This window comes from Sorex fumeus, unplaced genomic scaffold, assembly GCF_029834395.1.
Source record: "Sorex fumeus unplaced genomic scaffold, SorFum_2.1 ptg000039l, whole genome shotgun sequence".
NCBI classification, from domain to species: Eukaryota; Metazoa; Chordata; class Mammalia; order Eulipotyphla; family Soricidae; genus Sorex; species Sorex fumeus.
In genome coordinates this window covers 1522773-1544919 of record NW_026606096.1, presented here as the reverse complement: position 1 = coordinate 1544919, position 22147 = coordinate 1522773, and the positions used below count along the sequence as shown (strand labels likewise).

Below are 22147 nucleotides of genomic sequence, written 5' to 3'. Positions count from 1 at the left end.
GATTTTCTCTTTGTAGCCAACTTGAGTGCTCCAAGTAAAGAAGTGACATGTCTACATTCAGATCTTAGAAACTTCTTTAGGTTGCTTTTTTAAGTGAGTAGCAGAGACCAGGACATTTCAAGTCAAAATGAAATGTGGACCCAGGAGAAGTGCAGATGAACACAGGAGACATCTTTCCAAAACAGGTGATAACAAGAGCACTTTTTCACATTTCAAGAAAGGACAGGGAGGGACCCGGGAGCTAGTCAGGGGATGGGGTGCCTTGTCCCTTGCTTATAAAGCAACGTCAAATGGGAGTGGCCTCCGGGTCCCCTGGTTAAAAAATACCACATAGGGGGCTGGAGCAATAGCACAGCGGATAGGGCATTTCCCTTGCACGTGGCCGACCCGGGTTTGATTCCCAGCATCCCATATGGTCCCCTGAGCACTGACAGGAGTAATTCCTGAGTGCAGATCCAGGAGTAACCCCTGTGCATCGCCAGGTGTCACCCACCCCCCAAAAAAAGACTACATAGTAAAAGAATGAGAAGGGTGGTTGACACCCTTCTCATTCACATGACATACCCTGCAAGTTACTCAACAATCCAGAAGTCACATAAGGGAATGAGGCCTCGTTTTCATTTTTTATTTTTACAAATGATCCGTTTTCTATTTATTCCCCATTCCCTCGTGGTTGTGATGATTGGAGCTCACGCACACTTGACTGTACAGCATCAGGACAATTGCCAGAGATCCCAAAGATACTGGCACCAGCATCATGCCAGGCACATGCGGGGCAGAGCAGGGGACGGAGTTCAGCCTCACACTGGCCGGACAGCACTTGTGCCACAGGGTCCAAGGTCTCATCAGAATAGACGCAGTGATAACCCCTCAAGAGAATGGCTTGTTCTGAAGCTTTGTGAAGGGAGACAAACCTAGGGTCTTTTTCCTTTGTCTTTCCTTCTTCTTTCTCTTTTTCTTTTTTTTTATTAGTGAATCACTGTGAGGTATAGTTACATATTTACAAACTTCCATGCTTGCTTTTCAGTCATACAATGATCGAGTATTCATCCCTCCACCAGTGCCCATTCTCCATCACCAACGGTCCCAGTATCCCTCCCATCACCCCCACCCCGTTCCCCCTACCCCACCCCACCTCTGTGGCAGAGCATTCCCTTTTGTTCTTTCTCTGTCCTTTTGCGTGTTGTGGTTTGCAATAGAGGTATTAAGTGGCCATCATGTTCGGTCTATATTCTACTTTCAGCGTGCGTCTCCCATCCTGAGTGGATCCTTCTAGCACCCTTTACTTGGTGGTCCCTTCTCTATCTGAGCTGCCTTTACCCCCAGCATGTGAAGCTGGCTTCTAAGCTGTGGAGTAATCCTCCTGGCACCTATCTCTACTATTCTTGGGTGTTAGTCTCCTATTCTGTTACTTTATACTCCACAAATGAGTGCAATCTTTCTATGTCTATTCCTCTCTTTCTGACTCATTTCACTTAAAATTATACTTTCCATGTTGATCCACCTATGTGCAAATTTCATAATTTCATCTTTTCTAACAGCTGCATTAGTACATCCTTCTCTCTTTGTTGCCCCGTTGGCCCCCCACTGTTCTTGGACTGGTGGCCTGAGCATTTACTATGGTGCTCAAGGACCCATAGTACTTCCTGGTGGTACGACTAGGGGCCTGGTACCGGGGGATCGAACTCAAGGCCTAACACCTGCTTAGCCAGCCTTGTTTGCTGATCGAGTTCTTGGAGATGGCAAGAGGAGCTGAGGCTGCCTTGCTTGTACCGTGCACAGTGACAAATGAGCCTGAGGAGGCTGGTGGCCTCCCCCTGTGCCCCCCAAAAGGCACACAGAATAGAAGGGGCTGGGGATTTAGGGGGTGCTTCATTGTCCCTAAGGTGGCACTTCCGCAGGGGCTGCCAGCCCCTAGAGCTTGTGGGATCTGTCTGTGGCCGTGCATGTCCCTATGTCAATCATTCTGTTTACAGCACAGATCCTGCCAACAAGCTTTCCATGGTAAGATTGACTTCAAGCTGGGGTGTGAAAGCACAGATGCCCACGAGACGGTCTGTGCAGCACCCAGGGAGGTCCCTTGGCACCTCCTCACCATTAGCCCCCTGCTAGCCCCCTCCCGCCCACCAATTACAGGAACTGAACAGATCACCCTTTCCGAGTGCATTTTCAACAACTTTTATTATACGTTTAGTGTTCTCTATACAAAAGAAATCAGTTTTTTCTTTTTACAGTGATTCAAAAAAAAATCAGAATAATTTGGCCTTTTCATTGCTCATGCAGTCAGTTTATACGTCCATGTATCAGACGGTCCTCCATGGCCCAGCAGCCTGCTCTGCGGAAGGCTGCATGTTGACACCCTTGGACACACAACTGTCGCTGACATCGGTTAATGCAAAATAACTTGGGAGGAGGAAAGAAGACGGTGTGAGGGGGTTAGAACAAGTCTGCCAAGGAGGGTTAAGTATTTAGCCAACGGAGAGAAAAGAGGTGATCGATGTGTGGTCTGTGGAGGGATGGCGACACTGGGAGAACCTCCCCTCCACCCCAAGGAGTGTGGAGGAAAGGGAGGCGGTGGATGGGGCAGGGCCGGGCCCGGGGGTTCGGACCAGCCCTGGGGCAGGACCATACACAAGGCATCTACGTCCCGGGTGACTGGAGCTCAGAGCAGGAGCCTGAAGTTGGCAAAGAGCAGGGAGCCGGGGGTGGGACAACACTGAGACATCACATTTGGGAATCATCAGGGCCGGCGCTGGGGCTGCATCGTTTGGACAAAGAAACGGTAGTGCACACGAATTCTGGACTTCTTCATCCAGAGTTTGCATTTATTGCTTCACTGAGGTCTTCACATGGACTGACGTCCAGCCCCGCAGTTCCGGGGGCCTGGGAGGCCCCGCACCCTCACTTCGGAGGAACCCTCTGCTTCACAGTCAGTCCTGCCCACCAGCATGACTCTCTCCTCTCCCTGTCCCCTGCGTCTTCAGGCACCTGCCTGCATCTCCCGTTTGGGCGACACAGAGATGGGGCACGGGGTGGTAAGGAGGTCTGAGGGTCGGGAGGGACTGTGCTCACCCCAGGGGCGGCCAACTCTAGCCCTCCCTGCACAGAGTCCTTGCGCTTCACTCCTCTCTGTGCAGGGCCAAGGGAGGCTCACTCACGCACACGCAGAGGGAGCCTGTCCTAAGCTGAGTCCTCCCGCCACACGGAGCACCCCATCAATACTATTGCGTGTGGCTGGGCCCCGTGGGTGGAGTCTAGACCTCAGTGGACCGAGGACAGGACACTACCATGGTTGTGGGCCAGGCAGCGGAAAACAGTGTAGGGCAGAGTTTCAGAGTGCTCCCGTCTGGCTTAGGGGGTGCTGGTCTGCCGGCACGAGGTCTCCTCTTTACCACACTCTAAGTTATCGTCTTGGTTTCACTCTTCTAAGGTCAGAACAAATTCCACCAGGTCCTCCTCCCTTTTAGACCCGAGCCACCAAGCAGAACAGAAGTCCTGATCCTGGGGGGGAGCAGGGGTTCATGGTGGGCAAGACTAACTCAGTACACCTGTGAGCTGCAAGCACAATCCACCAGCAGGGGTGCCCTTGGGCCTGCATCACAGACCCTGCTGACCCCAACTGACATGACTGAGAAACCACCGCCAGGGTCTGAGGACCCCCATTTCTCGACTGGGTGTCCTCACACCCCCTCGGCAAAGTAGGGCAGCCCCTCTCTGCCCAAGGGCTCTATGTTGTGCTAGAATTTTCTGGTTCTGCCCCACGGCCTCGCCACCTGCACCACCCTCCTCCACCAGCCTTGCTTTCTGTTCTGCCCACAGGAATCATACCTGAGTATCCGGCTGGCCCTCCCAGACCACCTCAGGTGTGCCTCAGCCTGGCTTTCCCTCTCCGGCCGATGTCCCCACCAGGCTGTTCCGGAATGGGCCATCCTGCAGCAGGGTGGGTCTGCTGTGTGTGCAGGGATGAGACCCTTAGTGACAGCCCACTGGTCCCCTTGGTTGTTTCCACGGCCATCCTCAAGTGGCCATTCAGGAAAACAACTGCCTCTGGGCCAAGGCTGCGGGTTCTCCTGGTAGCGGGGCTCATCGTGATCAGCGGACCCTCGGACACCTGAACCTGTCCCCAGGAGGGGCTGTCAGATGCTGCTCGCCTCTTGGATGACAGCAGTGTAAGCCAGGAGCGAGTCTGGGTCTCAACGCAGCCACATGAAAGCAGGGAAGGGAAAGGGGTTCCTCACACTGTACCCCAGCAAGGTGGGGACTCTGTCCCCTCGACCTGTGCTCTGACTCTGCTGGAGCGGGGTGGCCTGGATGCTTCCTGGGGAGGGAGAATTCAAGGAGGAAAGTGAGGGGAGACTGGGGAGAGACCCCTGAAAGCACAGCGGGGGTGGAGCAGAGAGGTTGCAACCCCTCACCCCAAATCCAGACGAGATGGCCTGCCAACCTGGGGGGCCTGGTCAGTGCCACTGTGTGCCCCAGGACCACTCTAGGTCTGCGCCCCAGGAGAACAGGGCACCCTGCCTTCCCGGCCATAGAGATGAGCCTGGGGGCGCCGGCAGCTCAGCTGTACAGGGCACCCGCCTGGTGAAAGGGTGTGCGGGCAGGGGTGTAGCGGCACCCATGTTTTTGACCCCTCCTGGCACTGGTGGTGGGGTGGTGGCGTGAGAGGACAGATGGCAGGGAGCACTGGGCAATACTGCTTTCAGCTGAGTTGGGTGCTTGCTGGCATGGGCACCCTGGCACAGAGACTGGCCTCTCCCCAGCTGCCACCTCACCCTGGCACCCCCTGAACCTGACCCTTTTTCTTGGGGAAACTCAGGCCCAGGTCTGAAGGAGGCCCCCCCAACGAAGGGCTGGAGTGGGTGAGAGGTGAAGCCCCCCCCACCACCAGGACAGCCCTGGAGGGGACCCTGTAGCACCCCGCACCCATGAGGGAGATAGAACAAAACCCGGAAAAGCTGAGTCTCCCCCCCCCCCGCCCCCGAGCCTCCGCACCGAGACACAGGGACAGAAGTATGTCCCGGCCATTGCTGCAAGTGAGCTGTGTCCAGAGGGACAGAGGGAGACGAGGACAATGACATCTCCATCCCTCCTGCCGTGGAGCTGAGGCCTGGGGTGATGAGTTCACTAGCAGACACAGTGTACACGGAAGCGGGGCTGGGAAACTGGCCACTCTCAGAGGCTCCACAGAGGTGGACACACGCCTGGCATTCCTGCCCGTGCAGGTCTGGTCCCCAGCAGGGGATGGAAGAGAGTCCTCGGTTGGTCTCCAGCCCTGCTCTTTACCTGCCCCGTTTCTTTTTGAGAACCGTGGAACAGCAGAGCCACAGGGTGGTGCCTGGGTCCCAGCTGTGGCTCCCCAGGACGTGGGCTCGGGCCTCCGACGTGCAGACGGAGGGCACACACACACCACGGCCTGACCACCAGCCCGCTGCTTCCCAGGCGGAGAAAGCGTTGCTAATACCTTTGCGGCTTGTACATGTGGCAAATGATGCTTAATAAGAGCCTCTGAAAGACATGGCCCTGTTCCTGCCCGGGTCCCCAGCAAGCAGCTGAACGCTCAAAGCAGAGGGCCCGGTGGTCGGTTCCGGGGGATCAGCGGCTCTCCCGAAACTGAGCGCTGCAGCAACGGCAGAAGAAGGACTGCCGTGAGGCTCGAGCGCTGGCTCTGGGAGGCTCAGTACCTTTGGTTTGGAAAATCGATTAGGTGGGACGGAGAAAGGCGGCGCCCTCCATCTCCTGAACTGCGACCATCTCCATCCGGGCCACGGTGGCAGGGCATGTGTGTGTGTGTGTGTGGGGGGGGGGGGGGGGTTGACGCTGCTCAGGACACCGGTGCTCCCGGAGAGCGGCGATGGGAGGCGTTGAGGATGGGGGGCGGGGGAGGCTGAGAATGAGGCGGGGTGGGGGAAGGGAGCCATGAAGGGGAACTGCATAAGGCAAACAGGAACACGCACACCCTCCCCTCCCCAGGCCGGCTTGCAGCACTGTGACATACTGTCAGGGCTGTGCAGATTCCGGGCATGGAAGCCCCGTCGACATCCCACAGTCCATAGTACCGTCCCGGAGACTGAACTGAGAGGCTCTCGGCTAGAGAAGCGGGAGGGGAGTACTGCTTTGCCCCCTTCAAAGCTCACCAGCCGAGCTTTTCCATCACAAGCGTCCCCATCCAGTCTCCTGGTGGGGAGCAACATGTCCCCCAGAGTTGGGGTGCACAGTGCAGTGGCCCTCTTCCCCTGCCTCCTGGGGGTGACGGGGGAGTCCAAACCCAGCGTTTTCCTTCACTTGGGAACATCCCAGGGATGAGGCCTGATTTCCTTCTGCCCGGGGTGCATGGCCCTCGGGGCGGCCTTCCCTCCCCTCTGCACCCACTTCCCCCACACGCCCCTCAGCTCATCGGGACGTGGGAGGAAGGGCAGGTGGGGACCAGAGGCAGGAGGGCCGCCACCACCCTGCTGAACCAGAGCGAGGCCAGGAGGTCTGCCGCCCGCTCCCTGCCAAAAATACTGTCATTGTCTGGGAAGGAGCCAAGCCCAGCTCAGCAGCTGCCAAGGCCCGGGCGGGCGGGGGAGGCGTATGGCGAGAAGGCGTCCTTGAGAAAGGCATTGGCCAGTGGCGTGGCGGCTTGAATACTACAGCTTCTCTGCTCTGTCAACGGAGCTGGCCAGTCTGCTGCATGTGCAGTCTCCAAGGGGAGAAGCCCAGTGATCCTTTCTGGGTCCAGGGTCACTTCTTCGGAGAGAAAAGAAACTGGCCAGGTTGGGTCTGGAGGTGCACAAAGCAAGAATCAGGACAATGAGAAGGACCCAAGCCCACAGAGACGGCACGTGTGTGCTGGGGCCCAGGGCGGAGGGGCTGAGCAAAGCACCCACTCCTCCTGCGAGTCAGCCCTGGCACCAGCTACCCCCGGACGGGGGCACCTGGGTGGGTCACCGGGAGGGGGCTGGTGGAGAGCTGGGTGGCAGGTGGCAGCGCCCCCACGTTGTATGGCCCTGGAGTGGTTTGGCAGCAGGTCTGTGGCGGCTTCGTCTCCCCTCTCCCCTGCCCTGTTTGCAGAGCAGTGGCTGTGCCGGGTGGCTCCGTCAGGCCAGAGAGTAGATGGCGTTGACAGGGGACGTGGCCTCCGAGCTCTCATTGCCCTCTGTCTCCTCCTTGTCCTTCTTCACCGTGTACTGGCCGATGAAGGAGCCATCCTCGTTGAACTGGCCCTCGCCACCCTCGCCATAATCCACCAGGCTGTCGTCACTCTCCTGCTGCTTGATGGTGCCATCCAGGGACGTCTGGCTGCCCTGCAGGGGCTTGTTGTCCTCATCACTGTGGGAGAGTCAGAGGTCAGGACCCACCGGCCGGCCTGCCCGGGGCAGTGTGGGATGGCACCATCCTGCCAGGCGGTACTCAGAGAGGACGGCAAGGTCAGCACCCACCTCCCCTCCCTGTGCAGGCGACTCCGCAGAGGGGAACGTGAGACCGAGAGGGCTGGAGAGGCAGCAGGGGGTAGGGCAATTGCCAGGCATGCACTGACCCGGGTTCGATCTTCGGCACCTGAGATGGTCCACTGAGCTTCACCAGGAGTGAACCCTGAGCAAGCTCTGAGCACTGCTACTGTTGGGTGGGTCAAACCAAACCAAAACAAAAAGCATTTTCCAAGGGAAGGAGGCAGATTGGTGTGGAGTTGAGACTCCTGCTCTGGGGTGATGCCACAAGGCTGGGGTGTGAGCAGGCAAGAAAGGAAGAGCATGATGGGAAGGCAGGCCTCCGGGCTCGCGGCCTTGGTTCAGCCCTCCCTCCTCACTGGGACCCATTGAGAGTGTGAACTGGCGCCGAGAGTGAGATCTGGGCCTGGAAAAGACCCCCAGTCCCCCACCCCCATCCCGTTGCACTGTGGTGCTCTTTCTCTCACTGTCTGGTTTTCTGCACACAGAGACAAGTGGGACAGGGTGAGGCGGGTGGCCCGTGGGCAAGTCAAGGACCAGAGGGCTCAGTACCTTTGGTTTGGAAAGGACCAGGGAGTGACAGTGGAGCTGCAACAATGTTGCCTGCTGTGCCCCTCAGAAGTGGGACCCCTGAATGGGTGGGCTGCGGTCTGCTCAGGCTCCTCTTACATCTCCTGGCTCTGGTACTTACTCCTGGACTTGAGCACAGGAAGTGTATGTATTTGTGGGTGTGTAGCCCAGAAGGTGTGTGGGGGGTATCTGTGGGTGCATGGGTGAGTGGATATGGGGGTCTATGTGTGGGGGTATGTGGGTGGAGGTGTGCAGGGTGTGGATATGTGGATATGTATGTATGTGATACACAGGAGGTGTAAGGATATGTTGTGGGTGTGTATAGATGTGTGTTGGTGTGTGGGGGGTGAGGATACGTAGGTGTGTGGATATGGAGGGGTGTTATGGGATTTTGTAGACAGGGGTGCGAGGGTATGTGTGGGAGGACATGTGTATGTGTGGATGTGGGTGAGGTAGTGTGTGTGTGTGGATATGTGGTTGTGTTTGTGTGGGCTTGTTGTATTTTGTGTGTATGGCTAGATATGAGTGCAGATATGTGGTCATGTTTGTGGATATGTGTCTGTGTGAGCATGTTTGTACGTATATGTGTGTGTGGACATGTTTGTGGGTGTGTGGGCATGTTGTATGTGTGTATGGGTATATTTCTGGATATCTATTTGTATGGGGGTATACAGTGTTTGGGATATATGTGTGTGGGTGTCTGTGGGTGTGTGGGCATGTTGTGTGTTGTGTGTGGGTGTGTCTCTGGGAAAGCTGTATGGGTGTGGAGGGCGCTCTGGGTGCACGTCTGAAGGGAGATGAGTTCCGGGGCCACAGCAGTGGGACCAGCGGTGGGAGTCAGGTCTCGCAGGTAGGGCTGTGTTGGCCCTGCCAGTCTCTCACACATGCACTGTCACCCCTCCTGCCACCTCACTCACAGCATTCCATTAAAACCCCGTCAGTCTGCCTCACATGTTCCCCTGTCACCTGCTGTCAGTATCTCCCGTACCCCGGACACCCCTCCTGTCAGTCTCTCTCACACCTCTATCACCCCTTCACCACTGTCACCCCTCCTGTCTCTCATACCCCTGCCATTCCACCTGTCAGTCTCTCTCACAGCACCCATCTCCCCTCCTGTCAGTCTGTCTCATGTCCCTGACACCCCTCCTGTCAGTCTCTCTTCTACCCCTGTCATTCCTCCTGTCACTCTCAGATTCCTGTCACCCCTCCCGTCAGTGTGTCTCACCCGTTACTTCTCCTGTCAGTCTCTCATGCCCATCATTCTTCCTTCCAATCTCTCTCATACCCAATACCCCTCGTGTCAGTGTTTCTCATACCCGTCACCCCTCCTGTCTTTCTCTCTCAGACCTATCACCCCTTCTGTCACTCTGGTCATTCTGTCCCGTTACCCCTCCTGCAAACCTTTCTCACAGCACCCCTGCAGGACCCCAAGGGCTGTGCCCACTGAATCTCAGAATTTCATACCCCAGAGGTACAAGGAAACACAGCACAGGATATCTTTGGGGGAAAGCCAGGCAGGGGTCGAGCTAGTTCACACAAAGGGGCTGCTGGCTTGCTGTGAAAAGATGCTTGAGAGCAAGTAGACTGGGGGCTTGCTCCCAATCCCAGTGTGCACCTAGAAGCCCTCCAGGAACAGGGAACAGAAGAGGAAGCAAGGCAGGGAAAGCCTCATCAGGGGGGTGGCCTGGCACTACTGAAGGGGGCTACACTCTTTTCTTCCCTCTAGGAACTCTCCTCTGGTATATGCATTTCACACCTTCCCTCAGTTACTCAAGTGGGGCTCTAGGATGGAAGGATACTGACCCTCATCCCATCCCCGGAGTCTAGCAGAGCTGTGGGGTAGAGTGTATGTTGTGTGTTTACGTGTGCGTGCATGTCTAAACATGCGTGTATGCATGTAGTGTGTGCATATGCATTTGTGGGCATGTGTGTGTACATGTGTGTGTGCATATGTGTGTGCATGTGAGTGCGGTGTGTTCATCATGCAGCTGGTACAGGTATATTTAACTTCATGTCTTAAGGCAGGGTTGAGGGAGGGAGCTGCAATTCTGGTGTCTAGGGTAAAGTATACGCTCCTGGCCCATATTTGAGGAGTCTCTGCCCCTCTCATGTGCTGCATTAAGGGTCTAGGGGATCCAAAGCCTGAGGCTTTGGGACTGAAGCCAGAGATCAGCTCTCAGCCTGGGGAAGCTGCGCCCAGCAGAAGTGCTGACAGCCAGGGAAGGGAAGGACAGGGGCTCCTGCTTGCTCTCAGGGGCTCGCAGGGCTGGGGGACTGGATGGGGGACGAGGTCCATTAGCCACCAGGCAGACCCTTCTGTGGGCAGCAGCTCAGTTGCCCGTTGATCTGAGCCTGCCTGCCAGGCTACTGATGGGCAGATAGCAGAGGCCCGGGGCAGGATCCAGAATTCAGAAGAGGCTAGAATGACCTCAGAATGACACTGCTTCAGGAGTACTGGGTAGGAGTGGGGGCTTCCTGCCCACGCTGCTTCTGTGACCCACTCCGCATCATCGTACCTTGACTCAGAATGTGCCCATCATCAAGCAGACAGATCTAGTCCTGTCCCAGGCTGTGGGGAGGGAGGTGCAATGGAGAGCAAGACGGAAGAAGCAGCTGCCTGGGCTGCCCGAGCTCAGCACCAGCATCCTGGGTGAGTCCGAGTTCGGGATCATGGGCAGGGCTCCCGCACTTTGAGCCATAGCCCTGAGCCAGATGCCAACGTCCATCCCAGCCTAGCGGGGAGCCCGGTGGGCTTGTTCAGGCTCCTGAGCCCATGGCCTAGCACTGATAAGTGCCCTTTGAGCCTCTTGAACTCCCCAGCCCCTAGATTCAGGGGAGGGTGGTACGTGAGCAGGGTGGCACTTTAAACAGCTCCTTTCACAGAAAAGGGAGCCACGGTAGAAACAAACCTGACATGTGTCCAATGAGCGGAATGCTGTCTGCTGTGTGACCAGCGAAGTTCCCCAGAGGTAAGGATACTTCTGCTGGGCACAGTCAGGAGGAGCAGGCCCTAAGGGACAGAGGTAAAAGCCCAGGGGATGGGGGTGGCAAGGGTGCAGTAGGAACTGCCTGCCAGGAGGGGGCGCTATGTGAGCAGGCGCCTCGGCCCTCACGCACCTGTAGTCGAAGGAGCCGTCCTCTTCTTTGGCGTCTTCAGGGCCCAGGGGAACATCCTTCTTTTCTCGCACTTGGTGGATAGAGAAGCAAAGACATGGACATGGTGAGTGAGTGGGTCCCTAGCTGCTGAGTAGAGATGCTGTCCAGGGATGGCACCTGGGGCCTCCTCGCTCTCGCCTCTCGCTTTTTCCAGCTTCCCAGATCCTGTTCTTCCTCACGCCTCCAGAGATCACAGGAGCACCTCACCCCACTCCCACCTTCTCTCCGTAAGGGCTGTCAGAACCCCAGACAGAGCCTCCCCCGGGACTGTCTCTAGGACAGGTTTTGTGCCTTTTTTCTCGGGCCCATCACAGAAAACTTGTTCTTTCCTTAAAGGTGGGGCACTGTTTCCCCAAAGCTCCTGGCCAAGGGGCCCTCCAACCCTACCTCTGTGGTCTCACTGTGTGCAGTGCAGGACTCTGCCCTGATGCCTCCCACCATCCACAAACACCAGGGCAGGAACCTTCCATCTGCGCCAGCCGACCTGTCCTTGAGGGCAAGATGGATTTTCCCACCCAGGCTCCTTCGTGCTCAGCACAGAGCCTGACACAGGACAGCGACTTGTGGGAGGACTCGATGTACAAGGCTGGATAGTCACCCCCATTTGAGGCGAGGAAGACTGAGAGGCTAAGGAATAAGTCACCTTACTACCCAGGTGGCAGTAAGGTGGCAGTAGAGGGCTGGAGCAATAGTACAGCGGGTAGGGCATTTGCCTTGCACGCGGCCGACCTGGGTTCGATTCCTCCGCCCCTCTTGGAGAGCCCAGCAAACTACCAAGAGTATCCCATCCGCACAGCAGAGCCTGGCAAGCTCCCTGTGACGTATTCAATATGCCAAAAACAGTAACAAGTCTCACAATGGAGATGTTACCGGTGCCCACTTGAGCAAATTGATGAACAGTGGGAGGACAATGCTACTACCCGGCTGGCGGCTGGCGTAAATTCAAGCCTCAAGGGCTTAACTCTAGCTAGAGGGAAAAAAAGTTAGACTAAAAGAAGCCTCAAGAAAGGTGTTAAAGGCACCCCACTTCTGCCAAAGGAAGGTTTGGGGTAAGGTTTGGCTTTTTTTCTGATTTTTTTTCAGGTGTTTGGGGGCACCTGGAGTTGGGAGGAGGGGACTCAGTGAACCCACTGAAGGTCACCTCCCCACACTCAGCCTGCTCTCACAGAGAAGACACATTCAGTCCCACAGTAGGTAGGAGGGGACGAACGCTTACACCACACACCCAGAACTCCCTGGCCCGCCTGGGTGTCACCCCCTCACTCAGAGGGTAAGTATCCGCTCTGGGGCCTGAGGGCCTGACAGCATCTCCCTGCTTCTGAGCTGGGCTCCAGGGACACCTGACAGAGGCCTTGTCTGCAGAGATGGGGACCGGCAGTATTGGGGGAGTGTTTGGTCACGGAGCTCTGGGGGGATGGGTCACAGGAAGCAATTTCATTTGCAGCCCTGCCCGGGGTTCACTCTTAGGCCATCCTTCATCCTGTCTCCTGTCACCCTCCACTCTCCCCCGCCCGCAGCCACAGACAGATGGCTTTCTTGTCCCTGCTTGGAAACAATCAATATTTTCAGAAACAAGAGCATCAGGGTCCTGACCTTGACCTTGGTTTGTCTGGGCTGGAGGGCCTTGAGGTTGTGAGCAACGTTTCTCAGCCTTTTACTGACCATGGCCCCTTCTGGCCTTCCTATGCCTCCCCACCCCCATTTCCACGGTTTTCCATTTGGCCCCTTACGTGGTCCTGAGGGTCCACAGGGTCCCCTGTTGAGAAACCCTGCCCTTGACGTGGGGGAGCCCCTGAGAACTAACAGTCCACTTCTCGAAGCACACGCGCCTCTGGCTGTTCTGTGCCCCGTGGAGGGGCTTGTGAGTCTCTCCGAGACACCCCCTGCAGTCCCTTCCCCAAGGCAGCGGGTTAGAGAGAAGCTTCTCATCCTGCCTGCACTCTGGAACAGGATCCTATGGGGACCTGGGTTGAAAGCAGCGGCTGACGGAGCAGATGGGTGAGTCAAGGGACGGAGACCATTTATGGCAGAAGCCGAGATCTCCCCACCACCCCTCTGCATCCACGGCAGTGAATGTGAGTGACGCCAAGTGCTGGCTGGTGGCTGGACGAGGCACGAAACAGGCCTGAGCACCATATGACCCAGAGACCAGGGCGGGGCCCACAGCCAGAGACTCTGGATGCGGAAGGGGACCAAGGTACCTGTCCCCGTTGCCTGTCCCCCCACCACTTACCTGGATACTTGCCCCCTCGACTCCTCTTGATAAAGCAGACGATGAGCAGGATCAGGACCAGAAGTGCAATGGCGCACATGAGCCCGATGAACCAGCCCTGGGTGGCGATGTCGGTCTGGTTGTTGGTGTAAGCTGGGGAAGGGGCGGCGGAAGCACAGGAGTGAGCAAGAGGAGGAGGTGGAGGAGAGGGAGGTGAGGAGAGGCCCAGGCATGACCACGGTCCTGCTGATGCCCAGCAGCCCGCGGGCCTTATTACCCCGCCGCCAGAACTCAGAAAATAAAAGAGGAGTCGTCAGAGGTGAGAAAAGAGGCAGAGGGAAGGGTCCAGCGAGCAGAATAAGCAGCAGGAGGTGGAACAGATCCTGGAGCACCAGGCGTGGTGTCGGTGCCGACCAGAGGCTGCAGCCTGGAGGGGGCTGAGGAAGAGTCAGAGGCTGGTCAAGGACTTGATTCCCCGCAAAGAGCCCAGGTGAGGGAAACGGGAGCCGTATGGGCGGGTGTAAATGGGGGATGGGGGCACAGAACCCAGCATGGCCCGAGCCCAGCAGGCTCCTGCAGAGTCCGGCCCCCGATGCCCATCGCTTCCTCTTGTCCCTGCAGTGGGGCTATGTCCCTGTACTGGCCACTGTGCCTTTAAGCGTCTTTCCCGTACCACCTCCACTCACAGAGATTCCCGGGCGGCAGGTGACACCTCACCTTCCCATCAGTCACCTCTGCCTGGAGTGGGGGAAACCTAGCCAATCGGACGGACACTTGGTCTGAAGGTGTGCGGGGGGGGCCGGAGTGCCCGGAGCTCCAGGGCTGATGTCACAGGACGAGCCGAGGCTCGGGCAACACTCAAGAAGGGTGTGGGGCAGGCAGAGGCCCACTTGCCCTTTCGCTTTCTATGGATCAGAGAACAAAAGCGACGCCCCCTGAATCAGCTGCCATGGAAACCAAGGCTCTGGTGAGGAAGGATCCGAGGAAAGATCCAGAGTCATGCTGGAGCCAGCACGTGGGCCCTGGGACAGCGGGACCACTGGGAGATGCAGAGTCCACGGGGTCAGGTGGGCACAGGGGCCTCTCCTCATGGGGCCCCGGGCCTTCGTTCTCACTGTTTATGGGGTAGGGGCGAGCTGTGCCACCCTTTGACTTTCCTGGGTGGGAAGACTGCTCTCAGTACCTTCCAGCACTCAGCCAAGACCTTGCACCCAGGAGGGTCTCGATGACTGGCGGAGACTGTCAGAAAGTCCCACAAGAACAGCGACACCCATTTGCATGACGGGGGGAAGCCCTGGCCAGCGTCCACTCCTGCTCCCGCTGGCCTCTGCCCACTCCCTCAGGGTGCACTCCCTTCCCCGCTCAAACCCGTCAATGCTTCTCACAGTGTCCGGAAACACCCTCTGTTCCCCCAGCTATTGCCATGGAAACCAAGGCTGTTGGGCCTCGAGGGGGAGGTTTGGGCATGGGCAGACCTCTCCCACCCCCCGCCTGTCCACCACTGCCCTCCCCCTGGCCCAGGGTCTCTGAAGCTGCTGCTCCTGCCCAGGTGATGCCACCTCCCCAGACAGGCCCCGACCATCTGGGGAACCAGGCCAGTAAGAGTTGCTCTCCCAATCCATCACAGCCCTTGGGACCACTTGCTGTATCAGGACTATAGGACGCCAGCACCTTCCGTGAGCTCCCCCTTCTCTAAGTACTTTGCCTCACATCGTTTGGGGATGAGGAAGGCAAGAGGCCGAGGGAACTGCATCAGCGGTGCTTGGGGACAACACGGGGACCACTCTGGGTGACACTTGGCTAGCAGAGCTAGCCTAATAATGGTTAAATGCCACAGAGGAACCAGGGATTGAATTTGGGGACCAGCACGCAAGGTCTATGTCCCAGCCTTTGAACTATGTCCCTGGCCCCCAGGATCTAATCTAATCTTCACAATGGCCTCAGGAGGTGAGGGCTCTTATTACTGTCCCATTTTTACAGATGAGGAAACTGAGGCATGGAGAGGCTAAGTGACTGACTCAGGTTGCAGAGCCGGCAGGCTGCCTACTCAGTGCTCTGCTCTCTACCCTGTCCTCCTACCCTCCTTCTGGCCTGCAGCAGAGCCTGACACACACGCGGGAGAAACTGGGCTCACGTCTCTCAGCACCGGTGCCCTGGGGAGCTTCCCCTTGGTTTACTCACTAGCTGCTTGATGTGTGGGGCGCCACCCCCCCCCTCCGAAACTCCACTTGCCTCCTAGGAGTCCAGGCCCAGTGCACAGCTCAACGGTCAGCTCATGCCTCAGGATGTGACGCATTTTTGGCTCTCACGGGCAGGGGCAGCCTGGGCGTTCCAGGATGTTCCTGTCCCCAGGCCAGCCTCAGCCCAACCCTCTGACTCCTCTCTGCTCCTCGGATCGTCTTCTCCTGAGCCAGCAGCTGTCCTCGCCCCAAGCCCCAGAGCCTTCCCTGTGCCCAGACAGGGCTGCTCTTGACTCTGCAGGGCTCTTGGAGGCCTGGCCCTGGGCATTTCCCTGAGATCTCGTGTTCTGCTGTCCTCTCTGCCTTTACACCTACTAAGAAACCCTCACGTTTCCTCTGTCTTACACCAGGCCTGGAACTTCTCCGATCAAACCCCTCTCCACCGGGGCTCTGGTCTTCTGCGTGGGCCTGACTCTCCGCTGGCCTCCTCTCGGTCCTCTTGTGTCCTTTCCTGCCCTGCACCTCCACAGCGATGCAGACAACCAGCCTCTGGGAGTTGCACCTGGCCTCACCTGCTGCACTTCTGCCTCGCCCTCCTGAAAGATGGGTCTTTCCCTTTCCAAAACACCTCTCACTCGAGAGCCACAGTACAGCGGGGAGGGTGCTGGCCTTGCACATGGCTGACCCTGGTTCGATTCCTGGTATCCCATATGGTCCCCCTGAATGCCAGCAGGAGTAATTTCTGAGTGTAGAGTCAGGAGTAACCCCTGAGCAACACTGGGTGTGGCTGCAAAACAAACAAACAAAAAAAAACACTGTCCTCCCGTTGTTCATTGATTCTCTCGAGTGGGCCCAGTAATATCTCCATTTTGAGACTTGTTGTTACTGTGTTTGGCATATCGAATACGTCACGGGTAGCTTGCCAGGCTTTGCCACGTGGGCAAGATACTGTTGGTAGCTTGCTGGGCTCTCCGAGAGGGGCGGAGGAATCGAACCTGGCTCGGCCGGGCTGGCTGCGTGCAAGGCAAATACCCTACCACTGTGCTATCACTCGTTAAACCAAAAAAAAAAACAAAAACAAAAAAACAGCCCAAATGTCCCTCACACCCACCTTCCTGCTCCACTCTAGAGGGTCCCCCTTGTCGTGCCACTCCAGTGCCAGGTTCCAGGGATGTGTCACGTGATTTTCTTGCATCCTATCACCAGGCCACCTATAGCTCTGAGCACACCGGGCTTGGCCTCTGGGTCCCAAGCTTGCCAGCAGCGCCTCTCCCCACCCTGCTGCTCTTCTCCCTCCCTCCTCACACTCCCTCCTCCCCCCTCCCCCCTTAGTCTGATTCCACCAACCCACTCCCTTCTCTTGCCTCTGATTGCACCTGTTCATTCCATTCCACATTGTCTTGATTTCCAGTGCCAAAGCCTCAGCCACCAAGGACTTCCTTGAGCCCCTAGCGCTGACATCAATGAGCACTAATTGATCAGAAATCCACGTCATCCTCGGGGGGTTGTCCAGGGACAGTGCTTTAGATTTTCCTCTAATGCCAGTGAGGAGTCACCTGGACTCTGGGCTGACCACACCGGGGCACTGTGCTGGGGTGGAGGGTCCCACCTTCACATCTCCCCATGTACCCCCAGGGTGCCTTTCTCTCACAGCTTGCCACTCCTGAGAGCACCACGGGGCATTCCAGTGTGACATTCTGTCCTTATCTTTACGAAGTCCAAGAAGTTTCTGTCAAGCTGGACATGAGTCGAGTCTGGACTCGAATCCAAGTGGGATCGCAAGCAAGTGGGTCAGACTGTTCCCCGGCAGAATGACTTAGTTTCTCAAGCACCAGGGGAAACTCAGGACACAATCTCACTTACAAGGTGGCCCTTTGGCATGGACGCTGAGAGGAGGCAGCACCCAGCGGGTCCAGGGAAGTGACGTTTGGCCGCCATACCCCTCACACACTCAGCCTTCAGGGGTGCTGGAGTCTCCACACTCAGACATGCCCACACTCACAGACCCAGCGCATTTACACGAGTATTTGGTGCAGGAACCAGCAGGGGAACCAGACTGTACCCGCTCAGGGGGCCACCAGGGGCCACCCCCTCTGCCTCTGGCCCAGAGCTGGAGTGCATGCCCACTGCACCTCATAACACCCCCCCCCCCAGAAACCAGCAATTCACCACCTGGCTGACTACACCCGTCACTTCCAGCTTGAATCCTGAGTATTTGAACCCAGAAGTCAGCCATGGGAGCTGGTGTGACAGAACAGGGTCCTGAACACCAGTTCCTGAGAAATAGCTGAAGAATGACAATCCCGATGACACCAACTCAAATGCCATGACCAGCTTTGGTCCCTTCAAGTCACGGCTTTCCAGAGCCATTGATGACGCGGAGTGAGGACCCGGCGCCATTCAGAAGTAGAGACAGGAGAACAGAGCCGAGTTCCCCCCACTCCAGACCAGGGCTTCTACCCAGCACCAGGGTTCTAGCATCCTCTTCCAGCCCTACAGAGTCTGTCATGTGCGCCACCTCCCGCGCCAGGAGGGAAGAGCTGAGGGGCATCCTGGGGGCCAAGGTGTGTGTTTCTGTGGACTAACGGGTGACCTGGGACCAGTGGTGTGACACACTTTGCTCACAAACATTGGTCATTCATGACTTGGCTCTGGACCCCACTAAAGGTAATAAGGTATTTTCTATTTAGGGGGGGTCACGCCCTGTCGTACTCAGGGTTTACTTCTGATTCTGTGCTCAGGGATCACTCCTGGCATCCCTATACGCAGTGTAGGGATTCAAACCTGGGTCAGCTGCTTACAAGACAAGCGCCTTATTCATGGTACTATCTCTCTGGCCCAGAACAGGGTACTTTAGTGGGTACTGGGGACACAAACTTTCGGAAGGGCACTCATCGGTGTGGCTGCACAGAGAAATCCCAGCCAATCTGTACGCAGAACACCATCCTCCACGCCAATCCCCCTTCTGGCCCTGAGAAGACTTGGAGGAACCCGGAAGCACCGAGAGCCTCTCTCTGAAAGCAGGCCATCTCAGGAAGCCTCTCGGAGGAGGCAGGTGGTTCCAGGCCCAGACCATCAGCCCACACCACTTCGTGTGGTGTGTAAACAGGCTCAGAATCCCTGTGGGGAGGTCGGGTCTTCCTCAGCTGCACCCCAGCGCCAGGACTCAGCACTAACAGTTAAGCAGAAAGCAGGAGTTTGCCACATCCTCTCGGATGGACCTAGGTTCCCCTTTGTTTCCAACTTCTGTGCTGGGCTCAAGTTTGGAGTGCAGTGAAATGAAATGTAGGTACTATGGGCGAAGCCAGGGATCCTGATGGGGTCTGATGGTCCAGCTTCCTGGCTTGCTCCCAGGAGTCTCGCTCAGACAGCCTGCCTCATTGGTCTGGCCAGCTCCAAGAGGCAGCCCCCGACCTGACAGAACAGGGGGCCTTTTGGGGCAAGGAGGAGGCCCATTCTAGGAGGACTTCCTGAAGGGATACTCTCTCTCTCTCTCTCTTTCTTTCTTTCTTTCTTTCTTTCTTTCTTTCTCTTTCTTTCTTTCTTTCTTTTCTTTCTTTCTTTTTCTTCCTTCCTTCTTTTCTTTCCCTTCCTTCCTTCCTTCCTTCCTTTGTGTGTTTTAAATTTTTTAATAGTTTCCAAAGTTTAACAATGTGGGGGAGGGGCAATATTATAGTACAAGTGAATAATCTAGACTCTAGTTCAGAATAGAGAAGGGAATTCTGGAGATACAATTCAAAGAGCTGGATCACCTGTGTGGTGTGTCCCCAACAAACTCCAAGTTGGTTTCTCAGCACACATGGTCTCCTGGGCACCTTGGGGAACCTAGTGGCTCCCTACACTGCTGAGAGGGATACTTTCTTATGCAGGGCAGTGGTCTCAGGGGCCAGCCTCCCCTGTCAGCCTCAGCATTCCCCACATAGGAAGAGAAATGCATCTGTGACCAACATTCAGAAGTTTCTCTAATTTACTGCTTGTATTTCCACTGCCCTTGGGCCTGATGGCATCCCTAGGGCAGGGGCGGGTCCTTTCCTCTTTCCCTGTGTCCTTAGCCCCAAGTTTCAGCACACAGAGTCCACTGTCTCCAGAAGGCCACCAGCAGAAACTTCAGGACTGCAAACGCTTTGTGGAGGCTGGCTGGCCTCTTCACTGACCACCACCAAGAGGATGCCCACCCCCACAGGGAAGTCCAATCACAGATGGACCCGTCAAGTACTGGCCAGCTCCTTCCCTCCTCAGCGGCCCCAAAGGTCAACTGAGCACCATGGCAACCTGGACACCCAAATCAAACAGAACAAAGAAAGCTGTGCCCGACATGGAAGTTCCCACAGATGGCAGTGGTAAGGGGGTTATCCATGCTAATCCCGGGTTGGTTCTTGAGGACATCTCTAGGCAGGCCCTTGGGAGGCTCCTATCCTCTGACCCCACCTGGAGGAAGCATGTGCGTCCACGCACCCAGCCTTCAGTTTCCAGCACGGGGTGGGGAGACCGTGGACTCCCCTGTCCTGGTCCCAGGACCTCCGCTTCCTCCTGAGCCCCATGAGGATGGGTTGGGGGTCCTCTCCACTGTGCATGCACCTTGGGCTCCTCTTGGCCTCCTGGGAGCTGAGGCACGCCATGCAAGCTGGGGCCAGGGACCAGTCCTCATTCCGAGAAGAGACAAGCAGGGAGCTGGGAATGAGAATGAAGTGCCCCATGCTTGTAGGGGATGGCTAAGCCAGGTCCCCTCTCACCTGTACTGGTCATAAAGGTGATGATGGTACTGCTGATGCCCTCGTTGTCCCGGGGATAAACTCGCAACGTGTACGTCATCCCGGGAAAGAGGTCTGTTAGCTGTATAGGCTGGGCCTGCGCCTTAACAGCGACAGTTTTTTTCGTATGGTTGCCTGGGGACAGAAACCTCAGTCAGCCTAGAGGCAGGCCCGGGAGCTGGAGAGGCAGCGCTTAGGTTCCTGGGCACCTGTTGAAGGCAGAAGCATGGGGGCAGGGGCAGAGGGCACACAGGGCCCACTTCCCCCACGCTTTCGGTCCTGGCTGACTTGGCCGCCGTGCCTGTGCCCGCGTTTTATGAACGCTCCTCACACAGGCACTCGCCCCGTCCTCATGAGGGCAAGAGTGTAGACAGGCACTTCTCTCTAGCTGGGATGGAGCTGCTTCTTGGTGCCCTGTTCTGGTTCTGGTTCCCGCTTACCCACTGCTGCCAGGCGGTTAATTCACAGCCCGGGAAAGCAAACGCCACTGTGGGGCCAAAGGGCAACCAGGGGTGGGAGTTCTTAAGGGTACGAAGCCCCTCAAGCATGGAGAGCCAAGAGCTGGCCAACCGCTCTGCAGGACGGTCAAGGGGCTGGCGGGGCGGGTCTCCTGCCAGTGTGTTGGCTGAAATGCTCACCACAGCGCTGTGGGCTGAAGCTCTCAGGACAGGGACAGGGGTCATGAGAAGGAGGCGGCTGCCCATTCCGCCATCCAGTGGGCCTGAGCCTGGTTGGTTCCCTAAATCCAGAAGTGCCAAAGCAGCTCACCTCAAGCCGCTGGCTCTCAGACCAGGGCCCCGGGGCTGTGTTGGAAATGTGGATCACAGCCGTCCCTGGGAACAAAGCAACGCTGTTCCCTAGTTCTGGACACAGGGTCCCCATGTCCAGTGGAGGCGTAGGAAAGCACAAGTGGAGTGGAGATCCCTACAGAGGGGAATCCGGGCCAGCTGGGAGCTGTTTTAACTGATGTCACTGTTTCTTTTTCAGTGCCGGGGGCGGGGGGGGGGGTGTCGAACCCAGGCCTCAGGAATGCCAGGCATGCGCAGACACCATAGAGCCACAGCCCGGCCTGGGGTCTACTCTGAGCCCTCCTCCCGAGCAGGACACGGAGGCCGCTTAGCCCCCAGTGCTCCCCACCACGGTCAGCCCTAATCTACTGGCTTTACGGCGCCGCTTCCATCCCCGTGAGCCAGCCCCGCTTTGAGTGTGTGTGGGGGGGGGGAGAGCGTGGGGGCTCACGGGGTCTCGGGAAGGGCTGCTCCCCGACCCGCTGCACCGCCACCACCACCCGCACAGCAATGCTTACTGTCAATGTACTCAACCACAAAGTCAGTTCCGGGCCCGAAATTGTGCTTCCACGTGATGTTGGCCCATTTACTGTTGGGGAGCACCGTGACGTTCCATATGGACTGTTCGTCGGGGGCTGGTGAGTAGGTTAGAAGAGGAGTTAGTGGTGAGGAGGCAGGCAGCGCTGAGGACAGACAGACACACACAGACGGGAAAGGGGTGGGCAGGGGACCTGACTGAGCTCCACGCTGTGTCAGGGGCCAGGCCAAAGCCCACTGGTGGGACAGAAGCAGGTGTGTCGGGTGGACCTGGTGACCGTCCACACAGGGGTGGGGGGCAGGGAGGCAAGAGTGGGCGTGGGGGGCTGCACTGGGCCCTGACTGGGCTCCTTCCTGGACCCATCCCCTGTTCTGGATTTGAACTGCAACAAGAGCGGGCTGGAGGGCCCCACCATCAGCACACAGATGGGAGAGATCTCAACTACAGATGCCCTGCAGGGAGGGCACCGGAGAGGCCGGAAGTAGCCAGAATAGACTCATGCTTGGCAAAGTCTCAAGG

General features: G+C 57.2%; 1 protein-coding gene across 14 annotated transcripts in view; it reads right to left on the bottom strand.

The window, feature by feature from the left end:
* Positions 1–6991: 6991 nt before the first annotated feature.
* The window catches only part of NFASC (neurofascin), a 174727-nt gene continuing 159571 nt past the window's right edge, over positions 6992–22147 (bottom strand). For 7 of the 14 annotated variants that reach the window (XM_056118921.1, XM_056118927.1, XM_056118924.1 and 4 more), the window contains 5 exons: positions 21609–21725; positions 20285–20437; positions 13393–13524; positions 11121–11190; positions 6992–7314 (listed from right to left, as the gene is read on the bottom strand). In XM_056118921.1, coding sequence (XP_055974896.1) covers positions 7083–7314; positions 11121–11190; positions 13393–13524; positions 20285–20437; positions 21609–21725 — 704 coding nt within the window. In that variant the 3' untranslated portion in view covers positions 6992–7082. The remainder of the gene's footprint in view (positions 7315–11120; positions 11191–13392; positions 13525–20284; positions 20438–21608; positions 21726–22147) is intronic. The other 7 variants (XM_056118929.1, XM_056118930.1, XM_056118931.1 and 4 more) reach the window with 1 other exon arrangement.